The 17,745-nt window shown below is 40.7% G+C and overlaps 1 protein-coding gene across 4 annotated transcripts in view; it reads left to right on the top strand.

Moving 5' to 3' along the window:
- The window catches only part of CNTN3 (contactin 3), a 402,840-nt gene that overhangs the window by 283,617 nt on the left and 101,478 nt on the right, over positions 1 to 17,745 (top strand). For all 4 annotated transcript variants that reach the window (XM_070776321.1, XM_070776319.1, XM_070776322.1 and 1 more), the window contains exon 11: positions 306 to 456. In XM_070776321.1, coding sequence (XP_070632422.1) covers positions 306 to 456 — 151 coding nt within the window. The remainder of the gene's footprint in view (positions 1 to 305; positions 457 to 17,745) is intronic.

A 17,745-nucleotide genomic window follows, 5' to 3' on the forward strand; every position in this document is an offset into this window, starting at 1 on the left:
CTATGATAAGTATTTTTAGTGTTATTAAATTTGTGACTGATCTATTTTAAAAGTTCATGGTAAACTTAAAATTTTCATATAAAGTAACTGTCTCAAGAATTAGTACTTGCCATAAAACACAATAGTAGGAATTAGCTTTTGAGCATCGAAAACATCTTGTAAGTGGTCCCCAGTCAGTCAAACAAATCAAGAAGTCATAGCTCACCTGTCAAGAACCTTTAAAAAAATCATTATAAAGTCAACCTTTGGAATTGATAGGAATTTAAAGAAATAAAATCAAATTCATATTCTTTCCTCTTTTTCAGCTTCTGCTCCAGATTTTTCAAAGACTCCAATGAAGAAGTTGATTCAGGTGCAGGTGGGCAGTGAGGTCAACTTGGATTGTAAACCCAGAGCTTCCCCCAGGGCACTCTCCTCCTGGAAGAAAGGAGAGGTGATCGTTCAGGAAAATGAAAGGTATTCTGTTGCCCATAAAGGTGGTGATTTACCTGCTTCTGGCTTTCTATAGCAATGCTGAAGTAGGCTTTCAATATGAAATGAAAAACAGTAGCATTTCAATAAAATGTGAGGTGTTCGGGAACCATAATAGCAGTATTTTTGTTCGCAATACTCTTGAGATGATACTAATCAGGTTTTGAAATCTAAAAACAGATTTACCTCACCTCTTCCAACATAGAGTATTTTAGAAATGAGTTTCTTCCACATTTGACTGGTAAGACTCAAAACTGGAATGACAAAGGAACGCCGGCCCTGGCCCAAGGCTCTCTCTCAGGTGGCCCAACGTCTCAGGGCAAAGAAAATAGAAGATGGCAGCCTATGCTAGATGAATATCAATCTTGTTGGCCTATATTGAAGTAATTTTATGGGTATTAGTTTAAGCAAAGGCTCTCTTGATTTCCTGACTGCTATGATAACATTTAAAATGAAGAAGCAGAAGAGGGCTTAGTTTAAAGCACAGATTTTGGAGCAAGACTGTCGGGTTCCAATCTGTATTCTTTTACCAGATCAAGGAAGTGACTTACTCTTTGTGTGTTTTGAGTCCTCATTTGTTAATTAATAGGATTAGCAAATACATCACATTATGAGGGTTGGTATGTGGATAAAACCCATAAATATCTATACAGCACTTAGGTCAGAACCTGGCAGAGAGTAAACATAAGTATTGGGTATTGTTCTAATTGATTGAGTACTTACTACCTCTTGGAACCTTGTGCTGAAAGCTTCTGATAAGTGGACTGATGGCCGCAAACATGTCCATGTCCTTCTTCTGGAGAATTTGATTATATTATGTCACATGACAAAAGATAATGAAAGTTAAAGGTGAAATTAAGGTTGCCAACAACTTGATCTTAAAATAGGGAGATTATCTTGGATCCTCTAGATGGGCACTTGAAAGGGGAAGAAGACGCAGAAGTGTTTGAAAGAAATGTATGATAATGAAGGAAGGTGCAAGAGAGATTTCCAGCATGAGGGAGACCCTAATTGGGACTGCTGACTTTGAAGATGGTGGGAGGGGGCCAAGGAACAAAGGAATTCCAGATTCCTCTATCAAATGGGAAAATCCTCAGTTGACAGCAAGGAGATAGGGATATCAGTCCCACAACTTAAATGAAGTGAATTCTTCCAACAATGTGAAAGAGTAGAAAATGATTCCAGAACCTTCCAGAGTAACACAGGGCTTCCCAAGTGGCTCAGTGGTAAAGAATCCACCTCCCAAGGCAGAAGACATTCATTTGATATGTCGGGGATGGCAGTGGCTGGGAGTGGAGATCCCCTGGAGGAGGAAAGGGCAACCACTTCAGTATTCTTGCCTTCGGAAATCCCAGGAACAGAGGAGCCTGGCCGGCTGCAGTCCGTGGGGTCGCAAGAGTCTGACATGACTTATCGATTGAACACTAATGATGACAACAAAAACTAGCACAACACTAACAACACCTTGATTTTAGCCTGTTGTGACCCATACTGGACCTCTGACCTCCAGAACTGTAATATAATACATTTGTGTTGCTTTAGGCCACCAAGTTTATAGTAACTTGTAATTGGGAAAAAAGGAAACTGATACAGAGTGCCACACATCTTATTTCCTTTCAATATTTCTGCAGCTCTGTGCTGTTTATATCATATTATTATCCCCATTTCACTAATGAAAAAACTAAAGCTTAGAGGAATTATATAATTTGCCTAAGTCACATAGCCAGAGTGAATCCATAGCTAGGGCATAACCATGAAGTGTTTTCAGGGCAACATTTTGTATAGAGAACACAGAATCTGAGAGGTGGTCTCAGCCTTTGAAATCAGGGGGTCTGAATTATTCTTTTTGGAGATGGAGGGAAACAAGGAAACAAGTTCTTAGACAAAGAAATGTAAATTTACTTTTCCAAAACTGCTAAGGCCTACTGCAGACAGACAACCAGGTTGAACTGCATTTAGATTGTTGTCCCAAAGTTATTTTTGTGAGTTGGTTAGGATAACACAATCTGCTATTCCTATGATACTTTGTGGGGGACTATACGATACTTTATGCCTCAGGCAGCCACAGCGGGATGACAAGGCAAAATTGTGAACTGAGCGGTTACGAAACACAGTCTAACCAAGTGCTGGGCAGTACAGAATAGATTTCTGGAACAGAAAAGTAATTAGTGATTTCGAATTTAGTTGTCCAAGCCAGTTTAAACAGGTCAAGATACAAACCATTTAATTTTTACAATGCTGCAAGTTAAACCTTTCTGTATAAATGGTGACAGTTTTGTTGTTGAAAACATTTTAAAGACTTTTAATTGTACACATAAATTAAATAGTAATTATGTTCCAAGGACTTAAATGCTTTGCACAATAATAAACACACTTGTCCTCACAGTAGTGCCTATAGTAGGCAGAGGTTTTAATCTTAACTTTAAAAGAGGACAGAAGATTAGCGGGTTTAGCTGAAGGCACACAGGAGAGATTTACTCCCACTTTAGAGAATGGTGGGCTTCCCTTGTGGCTGAACTGGCAAAGAATCCAACTACAATGCGGGAGACCTGGGTTTGATCCCTGGGTTGGGAAGATCCCCCAGAAAAGGGAGTGGGTACCCACTGCAGTATTCTGGCCTGGAGAATTCCATGAACTGTATAGTCCATGGGGTCCCAGGAGTTGGAGATGACTGAGCAACTTTCACTTTACATAATGATGGGATGATGCACTAAAAAAATTTAAGGTCTAGAATCTCACCTGGTATTTTTCACTTGGCCACTTGCTACATCAGTATCATTAGGTCATTTCTCTAACACCTATAAACATTAATGCTGCTAAGTCGCTTCAGTCGTGTCCGACTCTGTGCGACCCCATGAACTGCAGCCTACCAGGCTTCTCTGTCCATGGGATTCTCCAGGCAAGAACACTGGAGTGGGTTGCCATTTCCTTCTCCAATGCATGAAAGTGGAAAGTGAAAGTGAAGTCACTCAGTCGTGTCTGACTCTTAGTGACCCCATGGACTGCAGCCTACCAGGCTCCTCCATCCATGGGATTTTCCGGGCAACAGTACTGGAGTGGGGTGCCATTGCCTTCTCCCATAAACATTAATATCCTCATCCATAAGAGAGAGATAATAATTCCTACCTCCAGTTCAGTTACTCAGTCATGTCCGAGTCTTCATGACTGCAGTATTCCAGGCTTCCCTGTCCATCACCAACTCCCAGAGCTTGCTCAAACTCATCTCCATTGAGTTGATGATGCCATCCAATATCTTATCCTCTGTCATCCCCTGCTGTTCCTACCTTCAGTCTTTCCCAGCATCAGGGTATTTTCCAATCAGTCAGTTCTTCCCATCAGGTGGCCAAAATATTGGAGTTTAAGCTTCAGCATCAATACTTCCAATGAATATTCAGAGTTGATTTCCTTTAGGATTGACTGGTTTGATCTCCTTGCAGTCCAAGGGACTCTCCAACACCACAGTTCAGAAGCATCTATTCTTCAGCGCTCAGCTTTCTTTATAGTCCAGCTCTCACATACATACATGACTACTGGCAAAAACATAGCTTTGACTAGATGGATCTTTGTCAGCAAAGTAAGGTCTCTGATTTTTAATATGCTTTCAAGGTTGGTCATAGCTTTACTTCTAAGGAGCAAGTGTCTTTTAATTTCATGGCAGCAGTTATCATCTGCAGTAATTTGGGAGCCCAGTGTTTCCATTGTTTCCCATCTATTTGCCATGAAGTGATGGGACCAGATGCCATGATCTTCGTTTTCTGAATGTTGAGTTTTAAGCCAGTTTTTTCACTCTCTTCTTTCATTGTCATCAAGGGGCACTTTAGTTCTTCTCTGCCTTCTGCCATAAGGGTGGTGTCATCTGCATATCTGAGGTTATTGATATTTCTCCCAACAATCTTGATTCCAGCTTGTGCTTCATCCAGCCTGGATCTCACATGATGTACTCTGCATATAAGTTAAATAAGCAGGGTGACAATATACAGCCTTGATGCACTCCTTTCACAATATGGAAGCAGTCTGTTGTTCCATCTCTGGTTCTGATTGTTGTTTCTTGACCTACATACAAATTTCTCAAGAGGAAGGTAAGGTGATCTGGTATTCCCATCTCTTGAAAAATTTTCTACAGTTTGTTGTGATCCACACAGTCAAAGGCTTTGGCATAGTTAATAAAGCAGAAATAGGATGTTTTTCTGGAACTTTCTTGCTTTTTCGAAGCTCCAATGGATGTTGGCAATTTGATCTCTGGTTCCTCTGCCTTTTCTAAATCCAGCTTGAACATCTGGAAGTTCTCAGTTCATGAACTGTTGAAGCCTGGCTTGGAGAATTTTGAGTATTACTTTGCTAGTGTGGGAGATGAGTGCAATTGTGAGGTAGTTTGAGCATTCTTTGGCATTGCCTTTCTTTGGGATTGGAATGAAAACTGACCTTTTCCAGTCCTATGGCCATGGCTGAGTTTTCCAAATTTGCTGGCATATTGACTGTAGCACTTTCACAGCACCATCTTTTAGGATTTGAAATAGCTCAACTGGAATTCCATCACCTCCACTAGCTTTGTTCGTAGTGATGATTACCTAAGGCCCACTTGACTTCCCATTCTAAGATGTCTGGCTCTAGGTGAGTGATCACACCATCATGGTTATCTGGGTCACGAAGAACTTTTTTGTACAGTTCTTCTGTGTATTCTTGCCATCTCTTCTTAATATCTTCTGCTTCTGTTAGGTCCAAAAATTTCTGTCCTTAATTGTCCCCATATTTGCATGAAATGTCCCCTTGGTATCTCTAATTTTCTTGAAGAGATCTCTAGTCTTTCCCATTCTAATGCTTTTCTCTATTTCTTTGCACTTATCACTGAGGAAAGCTTTCTTATCTCTCCTTGTTATTCTTTGAAACTTGCATTCAGATGGGTATATCTTCCCTTTTCTCCTTTCCCTTAGCTTCTGTTCTTTTCTCAGCTATTTGTAAGGCCTCCTGAGGCAACCATTTTGCCTTTTTGCATTTATTTTTCTTGAGGATGGTCTTGATCACTGCCTCCTGTACAATGTCACAAACCTCCATCCATAGTTCTTCAGGCACTCTATCAGATCTAATCCCTTGAATATATTTGTCACTTCCACTGTATAATCATTAGGGATTTGATTTAGGTCATACCTGAATGGTCTAGTGGTTTTCCCTACTTTCTTCAATTTAAGTCTGAATCAGGCAATAAGGACTTCATGATCTGAGCCACAGTCAGCTCCTGGTCTTGCTTTTGCTGATTATGTGGAGCCTCTCCATCTTTGGTTGCAAAAAATATGATCAGTCTGATTTCAGTATTGACCATCTGGTGATGTCCATATGTAGAGTCTTCTCCTGTGTTGTTGAAAGAGGGTTGCTATGACCAGAGCATTCTCTTGGCAAAACTCTGTTATCCTTGGTCCTGATTCATTCTGTAGTCTAAGGCCAAATTTGCCTGTTACTCCAGGTATCTCTTGACTTCCTACTTTTGCATTCCAGCCCCCTATGATGAAAAGGACTTCTCTTTTGAGTGTTAGTTTTGAAGGTCTTGTAGGTGTTTATAGAACGTTTCAACTTTAGCTTCTTGGGCATTAGTGGTTGGGGCATAGACTTGGATTACTGTGATATTGAATACTTTGCCTTGGAAACAAGCAGAGATCATTCTGTCGTTTTTGAGATTGTACCAAGTACTGCATTTTGGACTCTTTTGTTGACTATGAAAGCTACTCCATTTTTTCTAAGAGATTCTTGCCCACAGTAGTAGATAAAATGGTCATGTCAAGTAAATTCACCCATTCCAGTCCATTTTAGTTCACTGATTCCTAAAACGTTGATGTTCACTCTTGCCCTCTCCTGTTTGACCACGTCCTATTTGCCTTGATTATGGACCTAACATTCCAGGTTCCTATGCAGTATCGTTCTTTACAGCACTGGAATTTATTTCCATCACCAGTCACATCCACAACTGGGTCTTGTTTTCACTTTGGCTCTCTCTGTCTCTTCCTTCTTTCTGGAGTTATTTCTCCACTCTTCTCCAGTAGCATATTGGGCACCTACCCAGTTGGGAAGTTCATCTTTCAGTGTCATATTTTTTTGCCTTTTCATACTGGGAACAAGATGACATAATAGAAGGACATACGTTAATCTTCTCCTGTGAGAACTCCAAAATTGCAGCTCGCTGCTGAACAACCATCAACAGGAGAATGTTGGATACCATAAAAAAATAAAATACCGTATGTCCACGGGCAAAGGAGAAGCCCCACGAGATGATAGGAGGGGCACAATCACGTTTAGAATCAAACCCCATACCCGCCAGATACGCTTGGAGGGCTCAAACAAAACCTTGTGTGCACCAGGACCCAAAGACCCCACAGAGACTGAGCTAGACCTGCCTTTGAGTGTGTCAGTATCTCCTGCGGAGGCGTGGTTCAACAGTGGCCTGTCCTAGGGTCAGGGACTCTGGGTGCTGCAGACTTGGGTCACACAGCATGTGGCATAGGCCTTCTTGGAGGAGGTCACCATTAACCCCACCATAGAGCCACTGAGCAGATGACCCACAAATTGCAGAACAATTATACCAAATAAATTCTCACACTGTTAAGAAAGTTCTAGGACCCACAACAGATTTCCCATCCTGAAGATCTCGCAAAGGGACTCAGAATTCCCCCAGGGTATTTGACTTTGGAGGCCAGTGGGATTTGATTACAGAACTTACACAGGACTGGGGAGACAGAGTTGGAGGGCACAAACAAAACCTTGTGTGCACCAGGACCCAGAAAAAAAGGAGCAATGACCCCACAAGAGACTCACCCAGACTTGCCTGTGAGTGTCCAGGTGTCTCCAGTGGAGGCATGGGTTGACTGTGGCTTCCTGCAGGGTCAGGAGCGCTGAATATAACAGTGGATGCACAAGACCTTTTGAAGGAGGTGGCCATTATCTTCATTACTCCTTCCTTGGTTCGGTCTCACATCAAACAAAGGGTGGGAATATAACCCTGCACATAAATAGAAAATTGGATTAAAGATTTACTGAGCATGGCCCCACCTATCAGAACAAGACCCAGTTCCCCCACAGTCAGTCTCTCCCATCAGGAAGCTTCCATAAAGCCTCTTATCCTTATCTTTCAGAGGGCAGACAGAATGAAAACCACAATCTCAGAAAACTAATCAAATTAGAACCACAGCCTTGTCTAACTCAATGAAACTACAAGCCATACCATGTAGGGCCACCCAAGACTGACGGGTCATGGTGTAGAGTTCTGACAAAATGTGGTCCACTGGAGAAGGGAATGGCAAACCACTTCAGTATTCTTGCCTTGAGAACTCCATGAACAGTATGAAAAGGCAAAAAGATATGACACTGAAAGATAAACTCCTACCTTATACAGTTGCTGTAAAGTAAGCATTTACCCACTGTCTGTAGATACACTGATCAATAAGAATGAGGTAGTGGTGGTTGCTGTTAGCATTATTCAGTTGCTAAGTCATGTCTGACTCTTTGCAACCCCGTGAGCTGCAGCACACCAGACTTCCCTGTCTTTGACTGTCTCCCTGACTTTGCTCAAACTCACATCCATTGAATCAGTGATGCCATCCAACCATCTCATCCTCTGTCACCCCCTGCCCCTGCCCTCATACTCTCCCAGCATCAGGGTCTTTTCCAAACAGACGGTTCTTCTCATCAAGTAGCCAAAGGGTATTATTGGAGCTCCAGCTTCAACATCAGTCCTTCCAATGAATATTCAGGGTTGATTTCCTTTAGGATTGACTGGTTTGATCTCTTCACTGTCTGAGGGACTCTCAAAAGTCTTCTCCAGCAGCAGAGTTCAAAAAACCTCAATTCTTGGGTGCCAGCCTCCTTTATGGTCCAACTCTGACGTCTGTACATAACTACTGGAAAAACTATAGCTTTTACTATACAGGCCAGTGAGGTTACATTATAAATAAAACATTGGAAGAAGCAGTGGCTGAGAGACGAAGTTTTTTGTTGGTAGGTTGGGCTACTCATTGATAGGTTGGTCTCTTGAAAGGTTGGCAGTTAAGGCTACCCAGAGTCCACACACATCAAAGATACATACCTTTTTTATCTTGCTGCTTCCAGCTTCCCATCATGAACCAGGCCGGCTGCTGGACGGCTTCAGCCTCTCAAAGACATTCTTCCCAGTGTCATCCCCATGTCATCCCCTGATGACAGGAGAGAGGAAGGTAGAAACCAAAGTCTACTTACTTCCTTTTAAGAAACTTCCCAGAAGTTCCATCCAACAATTTTCCTTATGGAAAATTAGTTCTCTGACCCAGTTTGTCAGAAGTTAGTTCCCTAGCCAAATGTAGCTACCATAGAGATTGGGAAATACAGATTTGTTTCCTGGATGGGAATATGCCCAATGAGAAATTGAGATTATGATTTAAGAGGAAAGGGGGAAAGTGGTGGTCACTCCAGCCCTGTCTCATGTTTAATGTTGTTTCTCTGACCTCTGTATCAAACCTGGCTTTCCTGCATTGCAGGTGGATTCTTCACCATCTGAGCCACCAGGGAAGCCCCTTTAAGCCTTCTGACCTTCTACTTTGTATGGTGTATTTCTTTTTTTTTAATTGTTTTATTAAGTACCTTTATGTTTAACTGGAGGATAATTGTTCTACAATATCGTGCTGCTTTCTGCCATACATCAACATGAATCAGCCGTAGGTATGCATATGTCTTCTCCCTCCTGAACCTCCCATTTGAAGTATTTCTAACATCTCCTCAGTGAATAAGGAAACTTTCAGGTATAAAAATGAGGTTAAAAGGAGTAAACATGTTTAAGGCAAGGGTCACAGTGCTGCAGGTTCTTCACAGGTATCTTAGTTTGAGATTTTACACCAAAACACCGTAAACTGGACGGCTTAAACACTGGAGATTTCTTTCTCACAGTTCTGTAGGATGGGAGCCCAGAATCAGGGTGCCAGCATGGTTGACTCCTGGTAAGGACATCTGCCTTCTCATTATATACTTGACAAGGCAGAAAGAGCCAGAGAGCTCTCTGAGGTCTTGTCTATAAGGGCACTAATCCTGTTCATCAAGGTTCTACCCTCATGACCAAATCCCCTCCTAGAGGCCCTGCCTCTGAACACCATCACATTGGAGACTAGGATTTAACATAAAAATTTGGGGGAAACACTAATACTCAGTATATGGCACCAGGGCTGGTGGTTTGGATTTTGCTTTTATCTCTTTGGACAGCAACAGCACTGATAAGCCAGGGCCTTGATGCTTAGGGGAAAAGCTGCTCGAAGCAATTATGGAACAAGTTGCAGAGTTGAATCTTCTCCAAGTTCATGTGAAATTGGAGTGGGTCTCAGCCATCACTTGGCAACAGAAACCCCATATCTATCCCTCTTGGTCTGCAGCCTTAAGCCAAATTGAGGAAGCACTTTAAATGATAGATTTATTGTGGTTGTTCAGTCATGGGCTGTTCCAGCATAATACATGCAGATTCAGATCTCATCTTGGGGACAAATGAATTCACTGGTGAATTTAAAAATATAAGATAAGGCAAAATTTTTTTTGGTAACATATTTATGGCAAGATTTTCAATCCATTTCTTACTTAATTACTTTGGTTGTACTTTGTTTTTTTGTTTTGTTTGGTGTTTTTAGGTAAATCAAGAGGGGTTTGTCAATGAATAAGAAACTTGGGATAAATAGGAAAGCTTTCCCTAGCCTAGCTTAGGGGTTGCTGACAGTTTCTTTCATTAAACCTGTATATACATTCTCAGGTGATGCTAGCGGTAAAGAACCTGCCTGCCAATACAGGAGACATAAGAGACACAGCTTCAATTCCTGGGTCAGAAAGATCCCCTGGAGAAGGGAAAGGCTACCCACTCCAGTTTTCTTGCCTGGAGAATCCTATAGGAAGAGGAGCCTGGTGGGCTACAATCTGTGGGGTTGCAAAGAGCCAGACATGACTGAAGTGACCACGTACACACACACATGCATAAACGCATGTCTATATTTATATCTAGTATGCGATAGAGACATAAATGTAGATATCTGTGTATTTATATAGATATATAGTATCATTCAAACCCTAACCAGAAAAACAAATTCAAGGATTAAATGTGTCTTTTAAAAATTGGATAAAGTGATAGATATACCCAATGTAAACCACACAATATGTTTAAATAATTAGAGTTTACGTGGTGTGAAGGTTTTGTATTAGCACAGTAAGAGCTTTGCAGTTTTGCATCAGCCATAGTATTGTGGATCTAAGTGAGTGAGACACCTGAATTACAGAAAAGTTTTAAAGAAACCAGTGTTAGTGCTTAGAAGTAGAGAGAACCTTTCAAGCTAAGATAATAAAAAGATTATTTCGTAACAGAGGTCTTAGTGAAGCTGGTCTGAATAGATAATAAGGGCTTATAATGGAAATAGTGGTTCCTGAGCTCTTAAAATTAAGTGCTCATTCATTCACTTGAAATATTTTGAATACCTACTATGTGCTAGGCACTAAGTTTACATTTCATTAGAGAAGTCCATCCCATTATTTGTAGCTTTACAGGGTATGAAGACAGGTATCAGAGGACAGTTATAGTAAAACTCAAATGGCAAAGTACAGAATGTTCAGTGATTAGCGGAACAGGCCCCATCTTCTAATTAGAGAGTAGAGCAGGCTTTCTGGCAGATGTAATATGTATAGCAAGACTTGAACGATGACTGGGATCCACTGGAGAAGAGTGTTCTGGGCAGGGGGAACAGCATGTGCGAAGGCACAAAGGCTATAACAGCGTAGGCATCTGATGTTCAGTGAATCTGTTCAAGTGTAAAGTGATTTAGGAGAGAAGGCTGTGGAGAGAGGCCGTGGAGGTGAGCAAGGACTTTATTGTGAGTGGCACAGGAAACCAAATGAAATAAACAGTTCCAACTTTATTTCTGATGAAAGCAACAAAATAAAACGGCAATAAAATAATACATAAAATATCACATTTATTTATTTTTAAAATTTTTATTGAAATATAGTTGATCTACCATATAGTGTTAATATCTGTTGCACAGCAAGGTGATTCAGTTTGCATATATACACATTCTGTTCATGTTCTTTTCCATATGGTTTATCATAAGATATTGAATTTAATTCCCTGTGCTATATAGTAGGACCTTGTTTTTTACCCATTCTATTTGTAATAGTTTGTGTCTGCTAATCCCAAACTCCCACTCCATCCCTCTGCCACTCTCCTCTACCTTGGCAAGCACAGGTTTGACTCTATGAGTCAGTTTATATTTTGTAGATAAGTTCATTTGTGTAATATTTTAAAGTCCACATATGTATGTTATGGTATGTATCTTTCTCTGTCTGACTTACTTTGCTTCATAAGATAATCTCTAGGTCCGTCCATGCTCCTGCCAATGGCATTATTTCATTCTTTTTGAATGGCTGAGTAGCGTTGCATTGTGTGTGTTTGTGTGTGTGTGTGTATGTATATATATGTGTGTGTGTGTGTGTTAGGAATTCTTCTATTGATGGACATTTACATAGTCCCATGTCTTGGCTATTGTAAATAATGCTGCAGTCAACGTTGGGGTACATATATCTTTGAGAATTACAGTTTTCTCTGGATATATGAGGGCTTTCCAGATGGCACTTGTGGTAAAGAACCCATCTGCCAATGTAGAAGATGTAAGAGACTTAGATTTGATCCCTGGGTTGGGAAGATCCCCTGGAGGAGGGCATGGCAACCCACTGCAGTGTTCTTGCCTGGGGAATCCCATGGACAGAGGAGCTGGAGGGCAACAGTCCATAATGTCAGAAAGAGTCAGACACAACTGAAGTGCTTAACACACACGCACCCATTAACTGGATTTATGCCCAGGAGAAAGAGAAAATTTACGTTCTTAAAAAATCACAGAAAGCATGAATTGAAATCACTGCAACCTAAGGCAACAATCCCAGTTAGCAACAATTCAGCAGTCTGAGCAAGAGAGACTTAGAGCCCAAAGTAAAGAAATAGCAAAGAGAATAGAGAGGGTTGTGAAACAGTTAAATTAACAGGACGCAGGATTTGATTCAATTAAAGATGAGGAGGGAAGAAGCTCGTAAAAGTCAAATCCTGAATTTCCATTTCAGATATCAGGATTGTGTTAGACCTAGTTAGTAAGACGGGGACTAACACAGAAAGAGCGGAGGTGAGGGCAAGTGTGACACATTCAATTCGGAATTGTTTCAGTTTGATCTGCTTGTTGACAAACCAGCTGGATATATCTATGTGGGTTTGGAGATTGACTATTTGAATCCGGAACTCAGGAATGAGGCCGGAGCTATAGATGGAAATTTAGGTGTTGTGTGTATATAGATGGTAGCTGAAAGCATGGCAGTGAATCAAAGTTTTTGGCAGGTACATATCATTAAGTAGTAAATCATGTACTTAAAAGACAGCCTGTATCTTTAATTCTGAAGCTGATGGAAATTTAAATGTAAGTAGAGGATACCTATTTTTACAACATTTAAATGACCAACAGTCACAATTGATTTATATAGTAATTGATTTGTTAAGTAAAGGTCTGCTTGTTGCTTGGAATGCAGATATTCTAAACTTTTAAATTACTACTATTAATTCTGATAAAGTTTTTCCCCTTCTTTTTGTTTTATATTTGTATCATCCAGTACTAAGAAGAACTGTTCTGCTTTTTACCCTGTAAAATGGAGGTTTTCTTTATAAACAGAAATGCTGTACCCTTTCGAGCATACAATGGTATTTCACTAAATGTCAAAATTTTACTGCTTTTATATTCATTTACTTAAATTCACATATTTTCAAAAGACTTGAATTAAAACAGGGTGTGTTGTCTTTTTTCGGCCAAGGAGAATTGTAGAAGATGCTTGAGAATGTGAATAGGCATGGTATGCAAGAAGAGAAAGCCAGCTGGCATATTTTAGAGAATGTTTAGCTTTTTTGTATCACTTAGTGGTACTTAAAACACATTAGCCAATTATCTTTAAAAATGGGGTTTTCTCTTGAATGCTATTGCTTATAACAGTAAATATTTTATTACAATAGCCTCAATTCAGCAGAGAGTCTAAGAATGACCCATTACTTCTAATTAAACACATTAAAGTTGTCTCAAAGGTTTTAGGCAGCATTTAATACTATAGAAATTTAAATGCTTTCTAAAGAAAGAAATAAAGATTTCCCCAAATATTAATAGCCATAATCCAGTGTTTTAAAATATATTAGCCAATTTTAATGTATTTTTTTACATGTAGTTAGGAGCTGGCTTTAAAAGTCAGTTAGCTTTGTATGCTGTATGATTCCATGTATACGTAATACCTGAAAAAGTCTGCTTTACAGACATAAAACAGTGATCACTGCTTGTCCAGAGCTCAGAGTGGGAGGAGAGATTGTCTCTTTGGGGTCATGGTAGAATTTGGAGGGTAAGGGAATTGTTCTAGACCTTGATTATAACAATGGTTACATGACTGCATTGCTTCTTTAGAAGTCACCTAACTCTGTGCCAAAAAGGTTATTTTGTCTATAAATTATACCTAAATATATTAAGCAAACTTTTGCATGCAATTTTAAATATATCTGATTTCATGAGTAGCTTAATATAGGAGTTTCAGAGCTCAAGAAATGCCCCCAACTGGTCACTTTGCCCCTTTGAGGACTCTGAGTAGTTTGATGACGTTACTTGGAAGTAGCATCTAAACTTTTGCCAGTAAACAAGATAATTCATCAGAGCAAGAACCACTTGGCATTTCTGCCATTGCTGCTAGTAGTCGCCACAGTCTTGTTTTGTAAAGATGTGTCTGGGGACTCTGTTACTATCCAGCAAATCTGTTAGATGGTATTTCCCTTGGCTGGAGCTTTTAGATGAAGATGAGGAATTTTTTTTGCCAAATCGTTTCTGTCTCTATTCCTTCCCTATTTCCTCACATTTCTTGGCTCCTCTGTCTCTTATCACACTGGAGTCGATTTTTCTTCATACTATTCAAAAATGCTGTTCTCTCTCTGCCTGCCATTGCTCCTTTCACAAAAATCCAGACTGGATTATCTTCCTCATCATCCTTGGTGTCCGCATCTCAACAGCTGTCCCCTCACACTGATCAGATAGGTAATGAAGCTCAGAGAGTTTCAGTTCATCTACCCCTGGGCACATAAGCCAAGACCTCAAGGAACCTTTACTCCTGTACCCTTCAGTTCAGTCTCTCAGTTGTGTCTGACTCTGTTATGCCATGGACTGCAACATGCCAGGCTTCCTGTCCATCACCAACTCCCAGAGCTTGCTCAAACTCATGTCCATCAAGTCGGTGATGCCATCCAACCATCTCATCCTCTGTCATCCCCTTCTCCTCCTGCCCTCAATCTTTCCCAGCATCAGGGTCTTTTCCAATGAGTAAGCTCTTCGTATCAAGTGGCCAAAGGACTGTGCCCTTAACTCCAGATTAATCTCTTACTGGTAAATTTACAGTAACAGAGGAGAATTTTATTTATTTAACACATGTGATGTTGCCAGCTTTCAGGACCTGGATATTAGTCATTTTGAGATTGCTGTCTCTGCTTCATGTCTGCAGGGAAGGTAATATAGGCTGTCCACTAGTTTCTCTTATCTTTTCAACACTAGGGACTATGCACTGGGCTGGGAATATAGAGATAAACCCTCAGGGAGTCCACACACATTCTGTTTAGAATGTGGAGAATTTTCCCGTAAGTTAATTTGGGAGGGACTGTATGATTAAGGTGACCATACGTACTTTATTCTACAGTCTGGGGCATTCTGGTGAGAAAGGGGACCCTGTTGGTAATTCCTGTCAAGACAAACATAGAAACCGAGACTTGCCCAAGGAAATGGGACATTTCCACCCTATCATGGAGATGTTTGTAAGACAGTAAGAAGCACAGAGAAGAGTTGTTGTCTCAGCCAGCATCTTGGGGGAGTGGGCAAGCAACTCCATACATAGAGGTATCTCAAAGGAAGTGATGATGAAGCTCCATTATGAAGGATCTATGAAACCAAGCAAAGGAATAATAGTAGGGAAAACACCATCTGAACAAAACCATTGCATGGACAGGAAGTAAAACTGCTTATGTATTACAATTATGTCCAAAGTAAAGTTCTCATGTAACTAGGAAAATGAGAAAGCCTAACCTGAGTTCCTTCCCATATAGGGAACCATTTTTCTCCTTCAGAGGATGTGAACCCTGGAGGAAGATAATTTTTCCTGAAGGGGAGGTTGATACACCTGGGTAAATACACAAGAATCTCAGAAAAGAGAGACATTCCTCTCCTGTCACTGGGTTACCCAACCCATACCTCTGTTTCTCTTATGCTTCCAGCTGGGAAAAGAAGAGGAAAAGGATGCATTTGCCACATAATCCCCACACCGTAAGAGCATAAACTACTATTTAAGAGAAGAGAGGAGTCCGTGCAGCCCAAGACTGGGTTTTGAATGGGACTCATGGGAAGGGATCATAATCACTTCTCTCCTCCTTCCCATTCTCCAGCCACAAACAAGACCTACAGATGATCTCCTATTAACTGCAGTCAGCTTAATTTTCTGCCTATTTGTATAATTATTTACATGCATACTAATTCTGTGCATATTACTCATTGTGTCAGATGAAGTTAAGTATATATTTTATTTGCTTCTTGATTTAATTTTAGTAAGTGGAAAGAGCAGAGGATTGAAGTCAAAAAGATACTGGTCAAATTGTGACTCTGCCATTTACCACACAGGTGTGATGTTAGTCAAGTTACTTAACCCCTGAGCCTTGGTTTCCTTATTTTGTGTATTAGGGCCAGAAATTCTTACTGTGCAGAGATAGTCAGTATATTAGATGACATTTGCTTTGTGGCATAGCCAACTCTTAGCAAGAGGTTGGCTAAAAAGACTCGTCTTGGTTGACAGGTAGAGAGAGGACAACTTACTTCCAGCTCTGTCCTGCCCCATTTCTCTTACATTCTTTTTTTTTTTTTTTTTTAGTTTTTTTTTTAGTTTTTTTTTCTTTTTTTACTTTCTTTTTTATTTTATTTTTTAACTTTACAATATTGTATTGGTTTTGCCATATATCAGCATGAATCCGCCACAGGTATACACGTGTTCCCCAACCTGAACCCTCCTCCCTCCCCGTACCATCCCTCTGGGTCATCCCAGTGCACCAGCCCCAAGCATCCAGTATTGTACATCGAACCTGGACTGGCGACTCATTTCATATATGATATTATACATGTTTCAGTGCCATTCTCCCAAATCATCCCACCCTCTCCCTCTCTCACAGAGTCCAAAAGACTGTTCTATACATCAGTGTCTCTTTTGCTGTCTCGTACACAGGGTTATTGTTACCATCTTTCTAAATTCCATATATATGCGTTAGTATACTGTATTGGTGTTTTTCTTTCTGGCTTACTTCACTCAGTATAATAGGCTCCAATTTCATCCATCTCATTAGAACTGATTCAAATGTATTCTTTTTAATGGCTGAAGACGCTTACTTCTTGGAAGAAAACTTATGACCAACCTAGATAGCATATTCAAAAGCAGAGACATTACTTTGCCAACAAAGGTCTGTCTAGTCAAGGCTATGGTTTTTCCTGTGGTCATGTATGGATGTGAGAGTTGGACTGTGAAGAAGGCTGAGCGCCGAAGAATTGATGCTTTTGAACTATGGTGTTGGAGAAGACTCTTGAGAGTCCCTTGGACTGCAAGGAGATCCAACCAGTCCCTTCTGAAGGAGATAAGCCCTGGGATTTCTTTGGAAGGAATGATGCTAAAGCTGAAACTCCAGTACTTTGGCCACCTCATGCGAAGAGTTGACTCATTGGAAAAGACTCTGATGCTGGGGGGGGATTGGGGGCAGGAGAAGAAGGGGACGTCAGAGGATGAGATGGCTGGATGGCATCGCTGACTCAATGGACGTGAGTCTGGGTGAACTCCGGGAGTTGGTGATGGACAGGGAGGCCTGGCACGGTGCGATTCATGGGGTTGCAAAGAGTCGGACACGACTGAGCGACTGAACTGAACTGAATGCTCCATTGTGAATACGTACCATAGCTTTCTTATCCATTCATCTGCCGACGGACATCTAGGTTGCTTCCATGTCCTGGCTATTATAAACAGTGTTACGATGAACATTGGGGTACATATGTCTCTTTCAATTCTGGTTTCCTCCGTGTGTATGCCCAGCAGTGGGATTGCTGGGTCATAAGGCAGTTCTATTTCCAGTTTTTTAAGGAATCTCCACACTGTTCTCCATAGTGGCTGTACTAGTTTGCATTCCCACCAACAGTGTAAGAGGGTTCCCTTTTCTCCAAA

Source organism: Bos indicus, chromosome 22, assembly GCF_029378745.1.
Source record: "Bos indicus isolate NIAB-ARS_2022 breed Sahiwal x Tharparkar chromosome 22, NIAB-ARS_B.indTharparkar_mat_pri_1.0, whole genome shotgun sequence".
Lineage (NCBI taxonomy): Eukaryota > Metazoa > Chordata > Mammalia > Artiodactyla > Bovidae > Bos > Bos indicus.